The sequence below is a fragment of the Macrosteles quadrilineatus genome, unplaced genomic scaffold (genome assembly GCF_028750875.1).
Source record: "Macrosteles quadrilineatus isolate MER2022 unplaced genomic scaffold, UCM_ALF_1.0 Scaffold_1__1_contigs__length_201487025, whole genome shotgun sequence".
NCBI lineage: Eukaryota > Metazoa > Arthropoda > Insecta > Hemiptera > Cicadellidae > Macrosteles > Macrosteles quadrilineatus.
In genome coordinates this window covers 82,748,000-82,766,205 of record NW_026542594.1, presented here as the reverse complement: position 1 = coordinate 82,766,205, position 18,206 = coordinate 82,748,000, and the positions used below count along the sequence as shown (strand labels likewise).

At 35.4% G+C, this 18,206-nt stretch overlaps 1 protein-coding gene across 1 annotated transcript in view; it reads left to right on the top strand.

Annotated features, from left to right (window-relative positions):
* LOC128983684 (E3 ubiquitin-protein ligase KCMF1-like) overlaps positions 1-18,206 on the top strand; it is a 78,968-nt gene that overhangs the window by 43,624 nt on the left and 17,138 nt on the right. Inside the window, exons 5-7 of the mRNA XM_054403086.1 lie at positions 1,360-1,458; positions 8,659-8,833; positions 9,641-9,798. Coding sequence (XP_054259061.1) covers positions 1,360-1,458; positions 8,659-8,833; positions 9,641-9,798 — 432 coding nt within the window. The remainder of the gene's footprint in view (positions 1-1,359; positions 1,459-8,658; positions 8,834-9,640; positions 9,799-18,206) is intronic.

Sequence of the window (18,206 nt, the reverse complement as noted above, 5' to 3'; positions counted from 1 at the left end):
GCAGTTTATTGGAAAGAGATTGTAAGTTATGTAGGCTACTAAGCTACTTTACAATAGGCTTGAGCCTATTATCAAAGGCTTAAGAATTATTTTACTTAGCATTTTATTTTAAAAACTTACTGAGACCTTGATTTAATGTAAGAAGAAATGTCTACATGTAAGATGTAATTGCAACATTTGTGGTCTAGGGACTTAAAAACATAAAACATTTCAAAACAAATTCCAGGTAAAGAAATTTAATGCACCATACAGTAAAGTAATTTTGATCTGATCAATAATATTGGTTTAATGTTACGATATATAAAAATGACATTAATTTATTAACCTTTCTATTAATTTATTAAATAACAGTGAACTATCCGAATCCGAACCTATTACAGTAGACTCCCTCTCATCCGGACTCCTCGCGACCGAGGCCAGTCCGGATAATGGGTTTTCCGGTTAAACCAACGTCCCCAACAACTCGTAAAAACGTGCCGTTTAAATGCGTATTTGACTTAAGTTTATCAGAGCATTGTATTTAGACACGTGATCACTCTTCTCAAATCTTTCCCACTAGAATGGTCTTTTCAGTACCGCCCACTTCCTGCCGATCTAGTCCGGTTAAATTGATGTGCTGATAAAAATTGTCCGGTTAAAAAGGTGTCATTTCTGCCAAGTGTATTCCGGTTAAACCGATGTCCGGTTAAAAAGTGTCCGGATAAGAGGGAGTCTACTGTACTATCCGATCCGAGCCATAAATATCCGATCCGAACTCAAATTCCGCTATCCGCACACCTCTAACTGTTTAATATAGTGATACCAGAAACAAAAGAACCCTGGGCCGTTTCGAGCCGCGCAGGTTTGAATGGTACGCCACACCTACCGGCGCAAACCACGTGATCTTTTCGTTTCTGCGCAGGTTGTTTTGTTCGTGGTATATCTATAGTAGATAAATTATTTATTTATTTATTTTTTTTTTATTGAAATATACTTTCCCAAAAGCAATTATTGTTCTAGTGGGGCAATAAGTTCTCATGTTAGCAGTCTTGCAATGTGAATAATTCTAGTTCTACTACAGTTGATATTCTGGTGTTTAAAATTAACTTTAAGGCAGTTTAGAATAAATTAAGGATAAAGAATGGATGATCAAGCAAACATTAGTGTTCTTACATTTCATGCTTGGTCTCATAAGAGGGGAATATTTAAGTATTTTGTTACGTTTTCAGTATATTCTATTTCTCTTACGTAGGATCGTGTGACATCTCAGTATTATATCTGTCATCATAACTATACACTCTCATTAAGACAGTTGCATTGCATTCACCAAAAATATTCAAAGGATTGCGTTAATAGGTGATGGACCTTAACAGATAACTAAGACGAGCCGTCAGGTTCTAGGCATGGTGTAAGGAGGATACCTCACCCTACCAGAGGCGTGGGTGGACCTAGGGCACGAAGAACAAACATGCATTTTAGGTAAGGAGCTTCAGCAACATGATTGATAAGAAAATAACAGATTTATCCTTGTCATAGCTTTGTTTAAAAAATACAGTATATTCGCAGGGTGTCCAGCCGACCTGGAAAGCGGCAATTGTACGAGAATTTGGATTACCGGGAAAATATCCATGAGTTGTGTGCGTGAATTTTAGTAAAGAACCGAGAAATTTAAATAATAGAATAATCACCCTAAAATCCACCCAAAATTGCCAAATTTGTTTGTTGCATAGTTAAAATTGCAATAGTTTCCCACGAATAATGGACATTGCTGCGATCCTAAGAAATATCACTGGCGTTGTTGCGATAGTAGGAAATCATCACACTACGATTGCAGGAAATCATCACTAATTTTTAGGGGTGTGCGATGCATCAAAATTCCGACTTGATTTGATTCAATGCATCAAATCATGATTCGATTCAGTGGTGATAAAAAAAACAAGTCAATTCATGAGGGAGTCAGTGTCCATATACGAAAAACGCCTGTAGAAAGTCAATGCAATACCCGCAATACAGGAGTTTACTGTTGTTGCGTTTCCTTTGCTAAGGCGTTCTTATTTATTTAATTCTTTGCTTGTAAATATTGCTTTAATTGTTTTATAATTTTTTGTTTTGTCATTGCAAATGATGATAAGTTTTTTTAAGTGTAAGCAGTGTGAGACATGTTTTACTACAGTAGAGTCCGGCAAACTAGGCATAATGTGGACTGGAAGGGTGCCGAGTTTGTGAAATGCCAGGTTATAATAATAATAATAATCTTTAATGTCATTCAGCAACATAAAATTACAATAGACAACGTCAGAAGTCAGGACACAAATATGACATCATGCTTAAATCTATATCATCTTATGAAGCATTGAACATTTTGTTGCATAAACTGTACATATAGGCCTAATATTTAAATTTAAAATTCTACAATTGAATGCTCTTACACAAATTTATAAAAAACTTAAGTAAATAATACTTCAAAACTAAACAATTTGTAAATATTCAGGAAATTTGTAAAAAGATTTTTGGTCATACAGGCTGCCTCCTACATACATCCTCATACATCCTCCTGGGCTTTTCTTTGCCAAGTAAACACCCTGCTGGCCCTACAGATATTTCCCCAGTTAATATTTCCATATAATAAGTGCGTATGAAATTAACTGTGGTAAACAGAAAGGAGTGTGTGATTTGATACACAGTTTTTTAGTTTTCGCATCAAAAAACAAACTCGTGACATTTTAGATGTGATTTTAGATTTTAGATTTTAGATGATTTTAGATTACATTGTTGGTATGTTCTTCCCAAGTTAATTTTTTATCTAAGAAAATACCTTGCAATTTAATAAAATCTGGATTTTCAATTTGGTTTCTACGTAGTGTAAAACATATTTTCTCTGTCTTGTCACTATTAATTTCAAGAAAATTACTCTTAAACCAATTATTACCGATATCGATCATGTTATCAATTCCATGGATTGCTGTGTTAAGATCGTCAGAAGGCCAAATAAACGATGTGTCGTCTGCATATAGAACTGTTTTACAAGGCATAGCATTTGGCGAATCATTAATATATAATATAAACAATACTGGCCCAAGTACTGACCCCTGTAGCACCCCAGCAAGATCCTCTTTAAAAGCTGATGTTTGTTTGCCGGAAGCTACATATTGTTGTCTGTAGGTTTTAAAAAAAATTAGTTCCTGGTGTTTTATACCATAAAAATCCAATTTCTGCAAAAGTATGGTGTGCAGAACTGAGTCAAAGGCCCTGCTGAGATCCACAAGGGCCAGACTCAGATAGTTGCCAGATTCAAATGTATCCAGAATATCTGACACTATGGATGTAACAGCTAAAGTTGTGGAGTACCCAGGTCGAAAGCCAAATTGTTTGCTATTCAGAATTTCATTATTTGATAAAAAATCAAAAAGCTGTATTTTAACACAATTTTCAATTATTTTTGGAAAAACTGGAACCATTGAAATGGCACGATAATTGGAAATGGAAGATATATCTCCTTTCATGAAAATTGGCACTGTTGCATATTTTCAGACAACCTGGAAATGTGGAATTTAATAAGGCAATATTAACTAGATAAGTTAAAGGTTCTAGAATGTATGGAGCTATATATTTGAAAATTTTGTTAGAAAAGCCATAAAAATCTTCAGAGTTAAAGGAACTAAGTGATCTTATAACTTTTAAAATTTCAATTGATGTTACCGGCTTCCAGGAAAAATTGGTATTAGAAACATTTTCCTTATCTAAAAAGTCGTAAAAATTTAACCCACTTCCCCCTCCATTAGAGAACTTGTCTAAAATTTGTTTTCCTACATCAATGTAATAGTCATTAAATTCGTCAGCTGTAATTGGTGGATTCAACTTTTCACTTTTAAAAAATAAATCACTTTCTGACTTAACAACTTTCCATGCAGCCTTACATTTGTTTTGTGAACTATTAATAAATTCCTCATTATATTTTATCTTAGCGGTTTTAATTCTAGCTTTATATTTGTTTTTTGTAAGATGATAGACATTTTTTTAGGATGTCATTGTTTTGATAAGCTGGTATTTTAGTCAAATCCTTGAGGAGTAACAGAGTATCCTTCATTTTCTTAAGTGACTCATCAAAAGGCAGGTTATTTTTTGTACCAACTTTGTAGTCCTTTCCTACTCTCTTAGATATACTAGGACAGTGATAGTTGTAACAATTCTGAATACAGTCAATGAAACATTTAAAAGCAACATTAACATCAGCAATCGGAAAAACCGGCTCCCAATTGATGACACTTAAACTATACAAAAGGTTATCGGGAACTAGGGTTAAAAATAAGGACAATTCAATTTTTAAGCTTTTTAACCACCGTTTTTTATATTACAAGTCAGTATTAAGTCATCAGATATGGTACAAAAAATCCTTGGTGAGAGTTGTGAATGATTTTACTTGAGCTGTTTTGAGTCCATGTTTAACTCGGACTCAAAATATCACTAATTTTCTGAGCCAGGTGATGGCCGAGTTATCCAGACTGCCGGGTTATCGAGTGCCGAGTTTACGGGACTCTACTGTACTGTAAACATAGCAAAAGAAAGTCACTCCAAAATCATTCTAAAAATAACACAAGTCTGAAAATTTTTTACTTGATACTTAACTAGTAAGATTGGTGTTTTAGACTGATAAATTTGGTATTTTTGTAGGTCTGCTATGTATACTTTGTAGTAGGGGTCTGCGGTACAGAAAATTTAAGGTCGGTACGGTTCGGTACGGTACAATATTTTGTACATCGGTTCTCGGTACATAATCGGTACGGTACGCGGCTACCCGTATTTTTGCGTTTTCTTCTCAGAACTGTATTAAAACCATTATTTTTAACTATAATAAATTGACATTACTATGCCACTTCTATATATAGACTCGTCCCCGGTGACGTCACCACCTGGGGATTCCCCAGTCCCGTGACCGCGAACTTGGCTCTTGGGGCAGTGTCCGTAAAACTGTTTAAAAACGCTTATATCTCGAAAACGGCTTGAGATACGGCAAAACGGTTGAAATTCTGGCACACATAGTGGGTGTCAACTTTTGATTATAAACAATATTACAACATTAAAAAATCAAAAGTAAAAAAAAAATTAACATTATTTTATATGGGTAGGCTACAAATAAAAGTTACCATGAAAAATCATCTAAGTCCGTAAACTGTCTAAAAACGCTTATATCTCGAAAATGGCTTGAGATACGGCAAAACGGTTGAAATTCTGGCACACATAGTGGGTGTCAACTTTTGATTATAAACAATATTACAACATTAAAAAATCAAAAAGTAAAAAAAAAATTAACATTATTTTATATGGGTAGCGCGTAATTAGGAAACTAAAAAACATTTTTAAGCCTTAAACAGCCACATATAACAATGTAAGACACAGAACATGCAATGACATAATTTGAGACCGAGTAGGCTTGCATAACAACGAGAAAAAAATTATGCAAACAACAAATATGCTTGTGGTTTCTCAATAGAAAGATAAAATATTTATAACAAATATTTTAGCTTATAAATAAGATTGTAGATTAGATTGGTTAAAAGTTTAATTTGTAGCACCTGACATTTTTATGGCAGTAGGCAATGCCAGCGGCAAATTGAATATTCACGAAAATACTGACTGAGTTAGAGATAACATTTAACAGTCATCATAAAACTATTATTTTTATGATAAAATAGAATTGGTGAAAGTCGTAAAGAAAAAAAGTGATAAAATTCAACAGTTCTTGGAAGTACTTGAATACAACAATTATTGTCGAGATAAAATGTTATTGTCATGATAAAATGTTAATGGATTTGGGACTGCTAATGGGTTTTTTATTGCATCATCACCCCAGTAATAAATTATGAAGATCGTAAACAAACATCTGATAAGACTTTTATGTGCTCGGAACCAACTGTCGTTGACTACGATAGAAAGTAATTTATTATTATAATAGGCTGTACCGAACCGAATTTGTACCGTGTAAAATGCTGTACCGAACCGATGACGGTAATTAAGCTTGTACCGTACCGTACCGACTTTTTCGGTGCACCGCAGACCCCTACTTTGTAGTTTGTAGGTCTAATTCTATCGTCTCATTTTATCAAGCAATTATTGAAAGCAATTATTGAAAGTTTCAGTATAAATAATGCAAATGTTTTTATTTGTTTACACCAAAACATATCTTTATTTGTAAAATCAATATTATAAAATAGGTAACATGCTTAACAATATGATTCCGAAAGTAAAAATTATGAAATAGGCAAGTAAAGCAGCTCACTGACATTTCCAGCAATACAGTGGACTCCCTCTTATCCGGACTCCTGGGGACCAAGGCCAGTCCGGATATTGGGTTTTCCGGTTAAACTGACGTCCCCAAAAACTCGTTAAAACGGACTGTTTACTGTGATATTCGACTTAAGTATGAATAGAAAAATGCCGTATTGCTTCGAATGGAGTTGCATAGATTCAAATCGAAAATCTTTTTAATCAAATCGTTGCTTCACATTTTTTGCTGCTTCGCACACCCCTACTAATTTTGCCACAAAATCATCTTGCATGTACCCACGATCACAGAAAATCATCTTGCATGTCGTCGCGATTAAGGGGAATCGTCACAGATGTTTTCACGATAGCAGGATATCATCATAGATGTTGCTGTGATTGCGGAGAATCATCACTGATTTTGCTGCAATCGCAAGACATTGTCATAGAATTCACCAAATACCGGTTTTCAATTGCAAACAAACAAGTAAGTTTTGCTTATTTGAGTGGAAAGTTTTGCCCTGGTAGAAATTTTGAACTGGGAATTGTCCATGAATTTTATTTTGATGGAACGCTGTACACCCTGAGCCGTGACCATCTAACCTAAACTGGTTGCACCAAGGTCGGATATCACAACAAAGATATAAAAAAATGATTGTGTAAATGTACAAAATAAATTTTAAACCTTTAAAATATTCCGGATTTTATTTATTAATGGGTCATTGGAAAGCTCACTACCTGTAGTTTTGCAAATAATCATGAAAGTTTGATTTGTTAGGAGTTATGGTGACAAAAGTTTTCCTTTGTTTGGATTTGAAAATAATTATGAAAGTTTTATTTTGTCAAAGATTTGTGATGAAAAAGTTAAAACACAAAAATACATTAAAAACCGTCTTTTTAAAGTTTCATTTGTAGCCAAATTTAGGCTGCCTTTATTGAGTACAGTAGACCCTCAGTAATCCGGCAGATATAGGACCGCCATACTGCCGGATTAGTGAAAATGCCGGATTACTGAAATGTTATCATTAAAAACACTTAAAATGCAATTAAAACACGTCTCTGAAGTTCGCGTGGTCGGAAACCGCTATTGCCGCGATCGGGCATGACAATTACATATTCGCGGGAGGCGATGATAACGTCTACACGTCCGCGGGAGATAATCGTAAAATTGCCGCCATCGAGCATGACGTTTTTGTGACCGCGGGAGATGTTCATGATTTTGCCGCGATCGCGCAAGTCAACGATGACATTTCCGGGACTGCGGGAGTAGACAATGATGTTTACACGACCGCGGGAGATGATAAAATTTTTGCTGCGGCCGTGGAAGACAACAATAACGTCTACATGACCGCGGGAGATGTTCATGATTTTGCCACGATCGTGCTTGACGACGATGATGTTTCCGTGACCGCGGGAGGCGATGATAACGTCTATACGTCCGCGGGAGATGTTAATGATTTTGCCGCCATCGCGCAAAACGACGATGACGTTTCCGTGACCGCGGGAGTAGACAATGACGTTTACACGGCCGCGAGAGATGATAAAATTTTTGCTGCGGCCGTGGAAGGCAACAATAATGTCTACATGACCGCGGGAGATGTTCATGATTTTGCCGCGATCGTGCTTGACGACGATGATGTTTCCGTGACCGCGGGAGGCGATGATAACATCTATACGTCCGCGGGAAATGTTCGTGATTTTGCCGTGATCGTGCTTGACGACGATGACGTTTCCATGAACACGTGAGAGAATTATGATGTCTACACGGCCGCGGGAGATAATCAGAATTTTGCCGCGATCGCAGAAGACCTCCCGTTAAAAGACGCCGGATTACTGCAGTGCCGGAGTGGTGCAGTGCCGGATTAGAGAGGGTCCACTGTATTTTCAAGAAATGCATTGAAAGTAATTTTTATGAAATTTTCTTCTCTTTCAGAATACCACCTTCCACTTTGGTCGATTTCCTCACCATTTAAAAGCTATTTTCTAAAAAGCAAAGAAAAACCTCTAAATTTATAAAGGCGAGAAAAAACTGAATTAGAATTATTTTTGTTAAAATTTGTACAATTGAATCCACCGTTCTACTGGACCGTTTTTATTAATTAATAGGTCAATGGAAAGCTTCATCCGTGTAAATTTGCAAATAACTATTAAAGTTTGATTTTCTAACAAATTTTCTAGAGACCGTTGTATTTAACCACAACGCTGTTGCTAGTTTGTACACAAGATGTTACAATGGTGATTGCTTGCGACCAGTCACACTTTTCATCAATAGCCTCAAATTAAGAGTTATTTTAATATTTATTTATAATATTCATTTTACAAATAAAGATATGTTTTGGTGTAAACAAATAAACACATTTGCATTATTTATTTATTTTATTCTACACTGAGCAAAAGTAACCTGTTAAACAATTGCAGTTCATCTGGTGGTCTGTCATCACTGTCGCCATCGTCTCGTGAGAGTGTTGACCCGATTGCAGAACTGTTGTCTCAGTTGTCCGGTGTACGACGGACAGCCGCGACATCAGGCTCCACACCGTCTCAGTTGCAACAACTACAGATGCAACTGCAGCTGGAGCGCACTCAGGTCAGGGTATGTACATGATGCACTCACTCCCAATAAACTCAATTATTATGCTATATTATATTATATTACTCAATATTCTTAAAAAAGAATGACCCTTGTATTATTATTATTATTGTTTATTAAAACACAAACAAAACAACTAAAATAGTTCTTTTTGACATTTAATAAATTTTCAAAACTGTTTATACAACAAACTTTTATGTTTATAAAAGTAGTTTGAAATATTATATAACTATAAAATTACACTTTAAACCAATCATATAGATGTAAAGCCACTCTTAGTTAAATTATCTTTCTCCTATGAAGAAAACCATTTCAAAAGTTTGTATTTAATATACTAATATAATCAATCACAGATAAACTGTAGAATTGTAATCATTCTACAATTCTACCTTACGTTCACATTTATAAAACAAATTGATTTCAATATATATGCAATGTTAAAAAAACCTAACAACGTCTAACGGTTGCTATCTTGGTGATGGTAGCCTATTTACTAGTTCTTGAGTAGGGGTAGTGGAATTTTATTTACCTCCTGAAACCTTAACAGCGACATTGTATTTTTTCTGCTCTACATATTGATACTCATTATTATTTTGATCAAAAGTTTAAGTTACAATTTAAAGTGTTAAATTTAACCAGGCATTAACAAACATGTCAATGTCGTTTTCTTCTTATTTGCTTTATAAATAATTATACAGTTTTTAAATTGTGAATTTGTTTCAAAGATATCTCCCCTTCCTCATGATGATAAAAATCTACTGTACAGGGAAGCCTTATTCTGACACTTATTATGTTTGTTAATCGCTGAAGGCTGCAAGACAGCAGTTAGAAAGACTGCCGCGGCGTCAGGCGCAAACTGCCAGTGCGGGCGCAACAGCCTCAGCCCCTCCCCACACTAGCCTACCTCCAGACACATCCTCTGGACAACACTCGTCAGCCACTAGCTCTTCCCAGCTCATGCTTACAAGGTAACACTAACAAACTTGACAATATCATACTCTTAATTTACTCATTTCTTTGTATAAAACAGTTTAAAGAAATCTTTTTTTATTTTTGTTTTTGGGGTGTCTGTAATAGTGATGTAAAACCATTTTTCAGGCTTTTCACATTTTAACATTTTACGGCCTGTATTTTAGAAGCATTATTTTAGGTATACAATAACTTTTCCATTTTCAGGGAGAGTCACACAAACCATATTTTTATGGTTGTAATAAATACATAAATTGATAGGTAAATTAGTTTAAGATAAAATATAACTGAACTTATTCATGAGTCAAAAACTAGAAACAAAAACAAGTTAAAAGTCAGCTGCAATTTAAAAAATGTTCAAAACATATCACTTCTTTCCACCAAGTTTAGGCTTCTTCAATTAACCTCCTCTGTGGCCGAAGGTCCTTGTTGATCTTCGCAGCTGAGGAGGTACATTCGGGTGTGGTAAAGCTTCTGCAGGGGATGTTCTAGGTCGTAGCTGACGAGGGACATTCGGATGTTGTGAAGCTACTGCAGGGAATGTTCTAGGGCTAGAAAATACAGCTGGTGATCCATGGTTTTCTGAATTCTGAACATGTACTTCTAGATTTTGTACTTGGAAATCTGAAAAAGACAGTAGCTGTGGTAATTGTTTAATGCAGGGGTCGTCTTTCTCTTCCGATTCATTGTCTTGGTAGCATTTCCGAATTTGACTTTTATGTCTTTTAGTGTGTCCATTAGAATCAATCAACCATGTGTTCCTACCTAACTGTCTAAGTATGGTTCCTATTTTCCATTTTACTTTCCCTTCAACAAAAGTATGAATGAACACTTTATTCCCAATAGAAAAGCCTCTGGTTTTATTATATCACAGCACTTCAGAAGGTTTATCCCTTGAGTAAAAAACCAGACTTCAGTCATCTCCGAGAGAAGGAGAATTATTATAGACAAAATTACAAACGAAATTATGATCAACGACATGGTGCTCAACCCTTATCAGATGTAAACCCAGGAACCAAAGTTTGGATATCTGATCTGAAACGTGAAGGACAAGTCGTAGAAAAGTTAAACTCACCACGATCTTATAAAGTATTGACGGACAAAGGAACCATAGTTCGAAGAAACCGGTTCCACCTGCAACCAATCCATCAATCATCAACAAGTAGTCAGAAGGATCATCGATTCGAGGAAGACAACGGTATGTGCTTAACAAACTTTTCAACAGTTAACCGCAACCGTCGACCATTAACAAGTGGTCCGTTGGATCATCATGAAGACATGACAAACTTTTCAACAGTTCCTCCAAACACCTCTGGAATGTCTTCTGCTAACATAACAACCCGATCAAGACGGCTTATAAAACCTCCCCAGAAGCTCAACCTTTAAAGAGGGAGATGTAATGGTTGGCTCTACTGACTATTGTCATTCTAGTTTTATATTATCATGTGTTTATTGTTATTGTTTACTTCTTGTTTTGTACTAATGAAAGATTTGTAATTAAACTATTCTATTGTGATAAATTCTTATTTTCATGGGATTAATACAGGTTTAAAATAGGCCTAGGCCTAGCCTACTTGTTTTAGCGAATTTCCCTAAAGGGAAGTATAGCTATTACCGTAGGTCTCATGGTAAGACCTAAGCCCGGGACCGATTTACTTTTTCATTTTGATGTCCCCAGAGGCGAAAAACACCATTCGTTCAAATTTTTATATATCTATATATATATATATGTCCATCCGCACGATAACTTAAGTAATTTTTGTCCGATTTTGATAAAATTTGGTTTGAAGGTGTAAGGCGGGATAACTTGAATGAGTTCGCGAACCAGCATGATCGGACTATGGGAACGGGGGTTTATAGGGGGTTCTATGGGGTAAAAATAGGTTTTTTCCATTTTTGACCCTAAAAACACAAAATTTCACAATTTCTTTTTAAATCATTTTGTAGAGCTTAAAAAAACAAATAATTTAGTATATTGAAGCGTTATTATGCGCCTAATTGTTACGGAGAGAATTCAAAAAAATTGTAATTTTAAAATTCCCATGTTATTCTTATGGAGAATAAGTCAACTGTTGTAGTTTGCTTGTTTATGAACATATTTTGATCGATTTTGGAAAATACTTTTATTTCTTAAACTATTATCATTTCATAAAAAAAATCTTTTTTACCCTCCCTGTTGCAGCAAACCAAAAGTACTCGTTAAACAAACTAATTCTATTTAAATAGGAAATAAATGTGCTATTTTTATGGAGGCATTTTAGTGTAAATCCGATCAGGTTAATGGAAATTTGCTTAGTCTGCAGGTTTGCTGCGGCGGGGGTATTTGTTTTCACTGTAGGCTAAACAAATGTAAATAAATGTCATAACAATGACATTAATTGAGATAATTTAGGTACTGTAGGGGAATAAATACTTTAGACATAAATACATAAATAACCAAGGGCCTAATTTATGTTTTGTAGCCTTTCAAAATTTATTTAAGTTATTTTAATATTTGAGACTATGTGAGATGCTACTAGCTAGAGATACCCATGTTATTGGAACAGTCGATTACAAAAGAACAAATATGCCAGATGGTTTTCCAAATATGGAACTGGAAAGAGGTGAAGCTGTAAGAAGCTGCAGTGGGGTATTAGCAATTAGATGGCTTGATAAAAATATGTACACGTTTTGTCAACAATCCATGAAGGTGTTCAGTTTGCTGTTGATAAAGAAATACAGTAGAGTCCCGCAAACTCGGCGTAATGTGGACTGAAAGGGTGCCGAGTTTGTGAAATGCCGGATTATCGGGAACTAGGGTTAAAAATAAGAGCAATACAGTTTCTAAGCTTTTTAACCGCCTTTTTTATTTATATTTGTATTACAAGTCAGTATTAAGTCATCAGATAAAGTACAACAAATCCTTAGTACCAGTTTAGAATAATTTGACTTAAGCTGGCTTGAGTCCATGATTAACTCGGACTCAAAAAATCACTAATTATCTGAGCCAGGTGATGGCTGAGTTATCCAGACTGCCGGGTTATCGAGTGCCAAGTTTGCGGGACTCTACTGTAATAATAAGGGGGGAAACAATACAAATAAAGAAACCTACAGTGACTGAATACAACAAGGGCATGCTAGGTGTGGATGTGCAAGACCAGTTTTTGGCATCCCACACAATTATGAGGCGCTGTGTCAAATCGTATAAAATAATATTTTTTTATTTGATTGACATTGGGATTTTCAATTCATTCTGCATTTGGAGGAAGATTTATCAAAAGAAGAAAAGATGCATTATTCTGACTACAGACTGAATATTGTTGAACAAATGATAGAGAACATCGCGCTCCCAGAAAGAAGTTCTCCGGGGCGCCGTTCTTTGCAGGACAATCCCCTCCGCCTTCAAAGTAAAGCTTGGGCACATTTTCCAATGGCTATTCCTCCAACTGGAAAGAAAAACCGTCCCACAAGAAACTGCAAAGTGTGTTTTAAGAATGACATCCGGTCAGAGACGCGTTACATATGTCAGAAATGCCAAGTCGCCCTCCATGTGGACACGTGCTTCGAAGCGTACCACACCAAAAGCGACTACTAAAAAAAGAAGCTAAACTGTAAATAGTGTAAATATGACTTGTAAAAATGTTAAACAGTTACTATAATATACATGACAATGGAAATTACTTACATCATTTCTCATTGGTCAGTTAGCCTACAATAGCCTACTGATTTTCCACTACCGCATGCCAAGTTAGTTTATTAGTTTTATTTTGTAGGTATACATATTACATACGAAGAAATCTAATTAAGTACATAGGCCTACTGTGGGCTACATTATGTAGAAACTTGCTATGTTTATTCTGATAACCAAGAGATGTAGGCCTACAGAAATGTAAAATACCCCCGCCGCAGTAAACCTGCAGACTAAGCGAATTTCCATTTGCCTGATTTGATTTTCAATTAATCTATTCAAATGACATTAGGTTTAACGAGTACCTAGGTTTGCTGCCTACAGGGTAATAAAGTGTGTTTTTTAGTAAAATATTAATAGCTTAGTTTGATCCAAATATATGCATAAACAAGCAAACTCCATAAGAATAACATGGGAATTTTTAATTTACAATTTTCTCCGTAACCAATAACCATACAAAAACACTTCAAAATACTGATTTATTTGTTTTTTTTAAGCTCTTCAAAATGGTCAAGAGGAAATTTGGGAAATTTTCAGTTTTGAGGGTCAAAAATGAGAAAAACCTATTTTTACCCCATAAATCCCCCCATTAAACCCCGTTCCCATTGTCCAATCATGCTGGTTCGCGAACTCGTTCGAATGAACGTAGGTTTACATGGTTGTACCAAATTTCATCGAAATCGGATCATTTTTGCTCGAGTTATCGTGCTGACGGACATATATATATATATATATATGAATTTGAACGGATGGTGTTTTTGGCTTCTAGGGACATCAAAATGAAAAAACAAATCGGTCCCGGGACTAAGTCTTACCATGAGACCTACGGTAATAGCTTATTCCCTATTTGGGAAATTCGCTAAAAGACAAGTGGGCGCGTTTTTATTTGTAAGCCAACATTTTACCACTTGTAGCGTTTTAGAAAATATTATATAAAAAACTAAATATTGTATTTAATTAAATCAAAGTTTTCTATGTAGAGAATTAAATATTCTACACAATAATATAAAAGTTAAAGCATTTAACTATTTTTATGAATGAAAAAAAATTGCTTACTTTCAAAATTGTATATACATTTTTATAAATTTGTAAGTATTATATTAATAAAAATTTTTTTTTTCTTAAAAGAACTTAAAAAGTATTCTAAGGTATAGAGAATTGTATAAGGATTAAGAAAAATATAATATAAACCACATTTGGATGAAAAACACAAGTGTTATAGGCTATTAGTTAAAACCTTGCATTTTGCTGGAATTTAATAGGATCCATAGGGGCCAGCTAGTAATGTGCTTATTAGGTCTCCAATGGGTTAACACTCTAATCTGTTTCCCAGAAATTTCTTTGGGGTCAAACAAATAATCTATATATATAAAAGGCGAAGCCCTCACTGACTGACTCACTCACTCACTCATTACTAATTCTCCCACTTCCCATTTACCTAGGAGGCTGAAATTTGGTACACTGATTCTTTAGGCATTAAATAGGAAAACTAAGTGGTTTTTATTCTGATCGGACTCTCGGGCTCCGCCCCAATGGCTCTGGAGTTTCCCATGTTAACCTAATGAGTACTCATATTTAAATGGAAATGAAATGATTTATTGTCGTTAAAACTATGTACAAAGTTCATGACAATCGTCAAAAGAAAAACAAAACAATCAAGATGGCTCTGGCAACTAAAATATCTAAAACTAAACCACCAAAGTACTCTTCATGTTTATACAGGCAAGCCTGGGTTAGAGTAGTTTTTAAAACATGTTTGAATTTTAAAACACACAGGTTTTTGATGGATGCAGGCAAGAAATTGTACATTTTAACACCTTGGTACTAAAAACTATTTTGAGTGGCTGTATACTAATGCCTTAGTGTAGACAGATTATCTTTAGATCTAGTACAATAGTTGTGAACATCAGATATATTTTCAAAGTGAGAAATGTTTTCTTTTACAAACAACAAACTTGCCAAAACATACAAGGCTGGAAATGTGAGAATGTTAAGACCCACGAAAAGGGGCTTACAATGTGTTCTTCTATTCACACTACAAATTAACCTCACCGCCTTCTTTTGTAAAGTAAAAAGCAACCTGTTAGCATAAAAACTGTTGGCCCACAGTGAGGTACCATACGACAAATAGCTATGAATGTGGCCATAATATATACAAATAAGGACATCAACTGAAACAGTGGACCTAAGTGCTCTTATCATAAATATGCCTTTTACAATTTTAGATGCTACAAAATCTACATGTGAAAACCACTTCAAGTTTGACTGCAAGTGAAAACCCAAAAACTTCAGAGTGTTTACATCATTACCATTACTGCTAAGACTAATAGTCAGGTCTTGAGTCTTATCAGCATTAAGACATAACTTGTTTGCATTACACCAGTCATTAATAACAGCAGATTTTGTATCCAATGTATCTGTAACGTCATTCAAAGAGTTACCCCGTACACACAAGGCCAAGTCATCAGCAAAAAGAAAGCTTTTTACAGATAAGTCATTAATATTACAAGGTAAGTCATTTATTATATATACAGTATAAACAGGGTAGGGCCCAATATAGAGCCTTGGGGCACTCCGTGGGGCATTCGAACAGGGCTAGAATAAGTGCCGTTTAGATAGACTTTTTGCCATCTGTAACTGAGATAAGATTGAAAAAACTTAACCAAAACTGCATCAAGGTTATAGCAAGAAAGCTTATCCACAAGGAGATCATGAGCCACTGTGTCAAAGGCCTTAGACATGTCGTACGATCTAAACACTATACCACTTTTGGCCTCTAAACTTTGAAAGCAATTTGATATCAGTGCCTGGGTTGCTTGGACAGTGCTGTGTTTGGGCCTAAAGCCAAACTGACTACTTGCTAAAAGGTTACTATCCTCAAGATACTGAGAAAATCTACGATGTACGAGATGTTCCAAGACCTTCGACACTGCAGGGATAATAGATATAGGCCTATAGTTAGCAATAACATTTTTAGGCCCCTTTTTATGGACTGGTATAACCTTAGAAATCTTGAACTTGTTTGGGTAGCAACCTTGTGTTATACAGAGATTAAATAGGTACCGGTATGTCAAAACTTCACTTATGTAACTAGAAGCTAACTTCAAGATGGGGACATTAATTCCGTAAATATCTAAACAAGAGCTATTGTTAAGACTGTTGATGGCTGCATACACCTCTTCTACAGTAAATAGTTCAAGCCTAAAAGCATCTGTGTTCAATAGTCAGAAGAACGTTGCAAGAGGTCAAATTACTTAGATATTGCTCAGGACCATTAGAAGAGGCGGGAACATTACTTCTCAGGTTTTCAACACAGTCGACAAAGTAAGAGTTCAGTCCATCGGCAGTTAGGCAGTCAGGAATAGACAAAGGCTTACTATTACAGTTGCTTATTTCATTAATCATTGACCAGGATGTTTTAGAAATATTACTAGAGTTTTGCAATAAACTGTTGTTATGGTCAAGTTTGGCTTTCTTGATTTCTTTGCGGTACTGCAACTTTAATGAGTTGTACTTAAGTTTTAATTTCAGCAGTCCCTGCTTTACAAAACAAAAAATATAGCCGGTCCAGCTCATTTTTAATTTTTACAAGTCCTTGATGATACCACCTTTTGTTAGGTTTGTTGTTAAAACCGACAGTAGTTTTCAAGGGAATCGAACCATTTAAGGCCCACAACAGTTTGTCAAAAAACACTTTGAATTTAGCATTTAAGTCTAGGCTATGGTCATATAATTCAAACCAATTCAACTGGCCAGGGTTAGGTTAAAGAATTCTGAGGATTTAATTTCCTAGTAACTTTTCTCGGTAAAGAAATTGGATTAGATTTAGAATATGACTCAATGTTCATTGAAAGAAAGGCTGCATTATGATCTGAGACAGGAGTGTGTATAACTGAGGCTTCCCATCTATCTGGGTGTACTGAGGTCACAATATTGCCCAAGCAGGTACCTTTGTTTACACTTCCAGCTGCGACATTAGGCCTAGTGATTTCATTAATTGCAGTGTGAAGACCAAAACTAGATATTAGGTTTTTAAGTTCCCGGACTTCAATGCTGTCAGACAGGAAGTCTAAGTTAAAATCAACTGTGCAAAAGAAGTCAAGTTTCACACCATGCATAGTTGAGAATACATCATGCAGTTTATCCAGAAATAAAGAAACATTACCTGAGGGTGGTCTGTAGAAGTTTACAATCACTGTTTTGTACTTAACGATGTACACCGCTGAGGCTTCAAACGTGAGTTCTTCCACTAATATATTCAAATTTAACTTATTATAAAGTCTAGGTTCTCTTTTTCAAGTATTGCAGATCCACCATGATTAGACATTGATCTAGCAAAAGAGGTTGCAGCTAAGTAGCCTCTTAGGCTTAAGCTATTAATATCATTTTGTGAGACCCAGTGTTCAGTCAAACAAATCACATCCACACTACTGTCATACCCAAGCAATCGTAGGTAATCTAGTTTGTTGGTAATGGATTGAATATTCCACAGGAGGACGTTTAATTTTTTAGCTGACCTAGATAGTGTATTATTAGATGACTGGGGCCAGGAAATGTTAGAGGAGTTCCCAATCGCTTTGTTATGCGAAGAGAGTCGCGTATCAGAGTTATCTGACACTTCAGACTCTACAGAGTTGGAGGGAGTTTATACAAAATTTCCCTGACGCTTAGCAGTGCTTGTTGCTTTTACTTTCTCCCCCTATACCATAGTATATGGAGAAAGTATTGTTTTTGTCAACA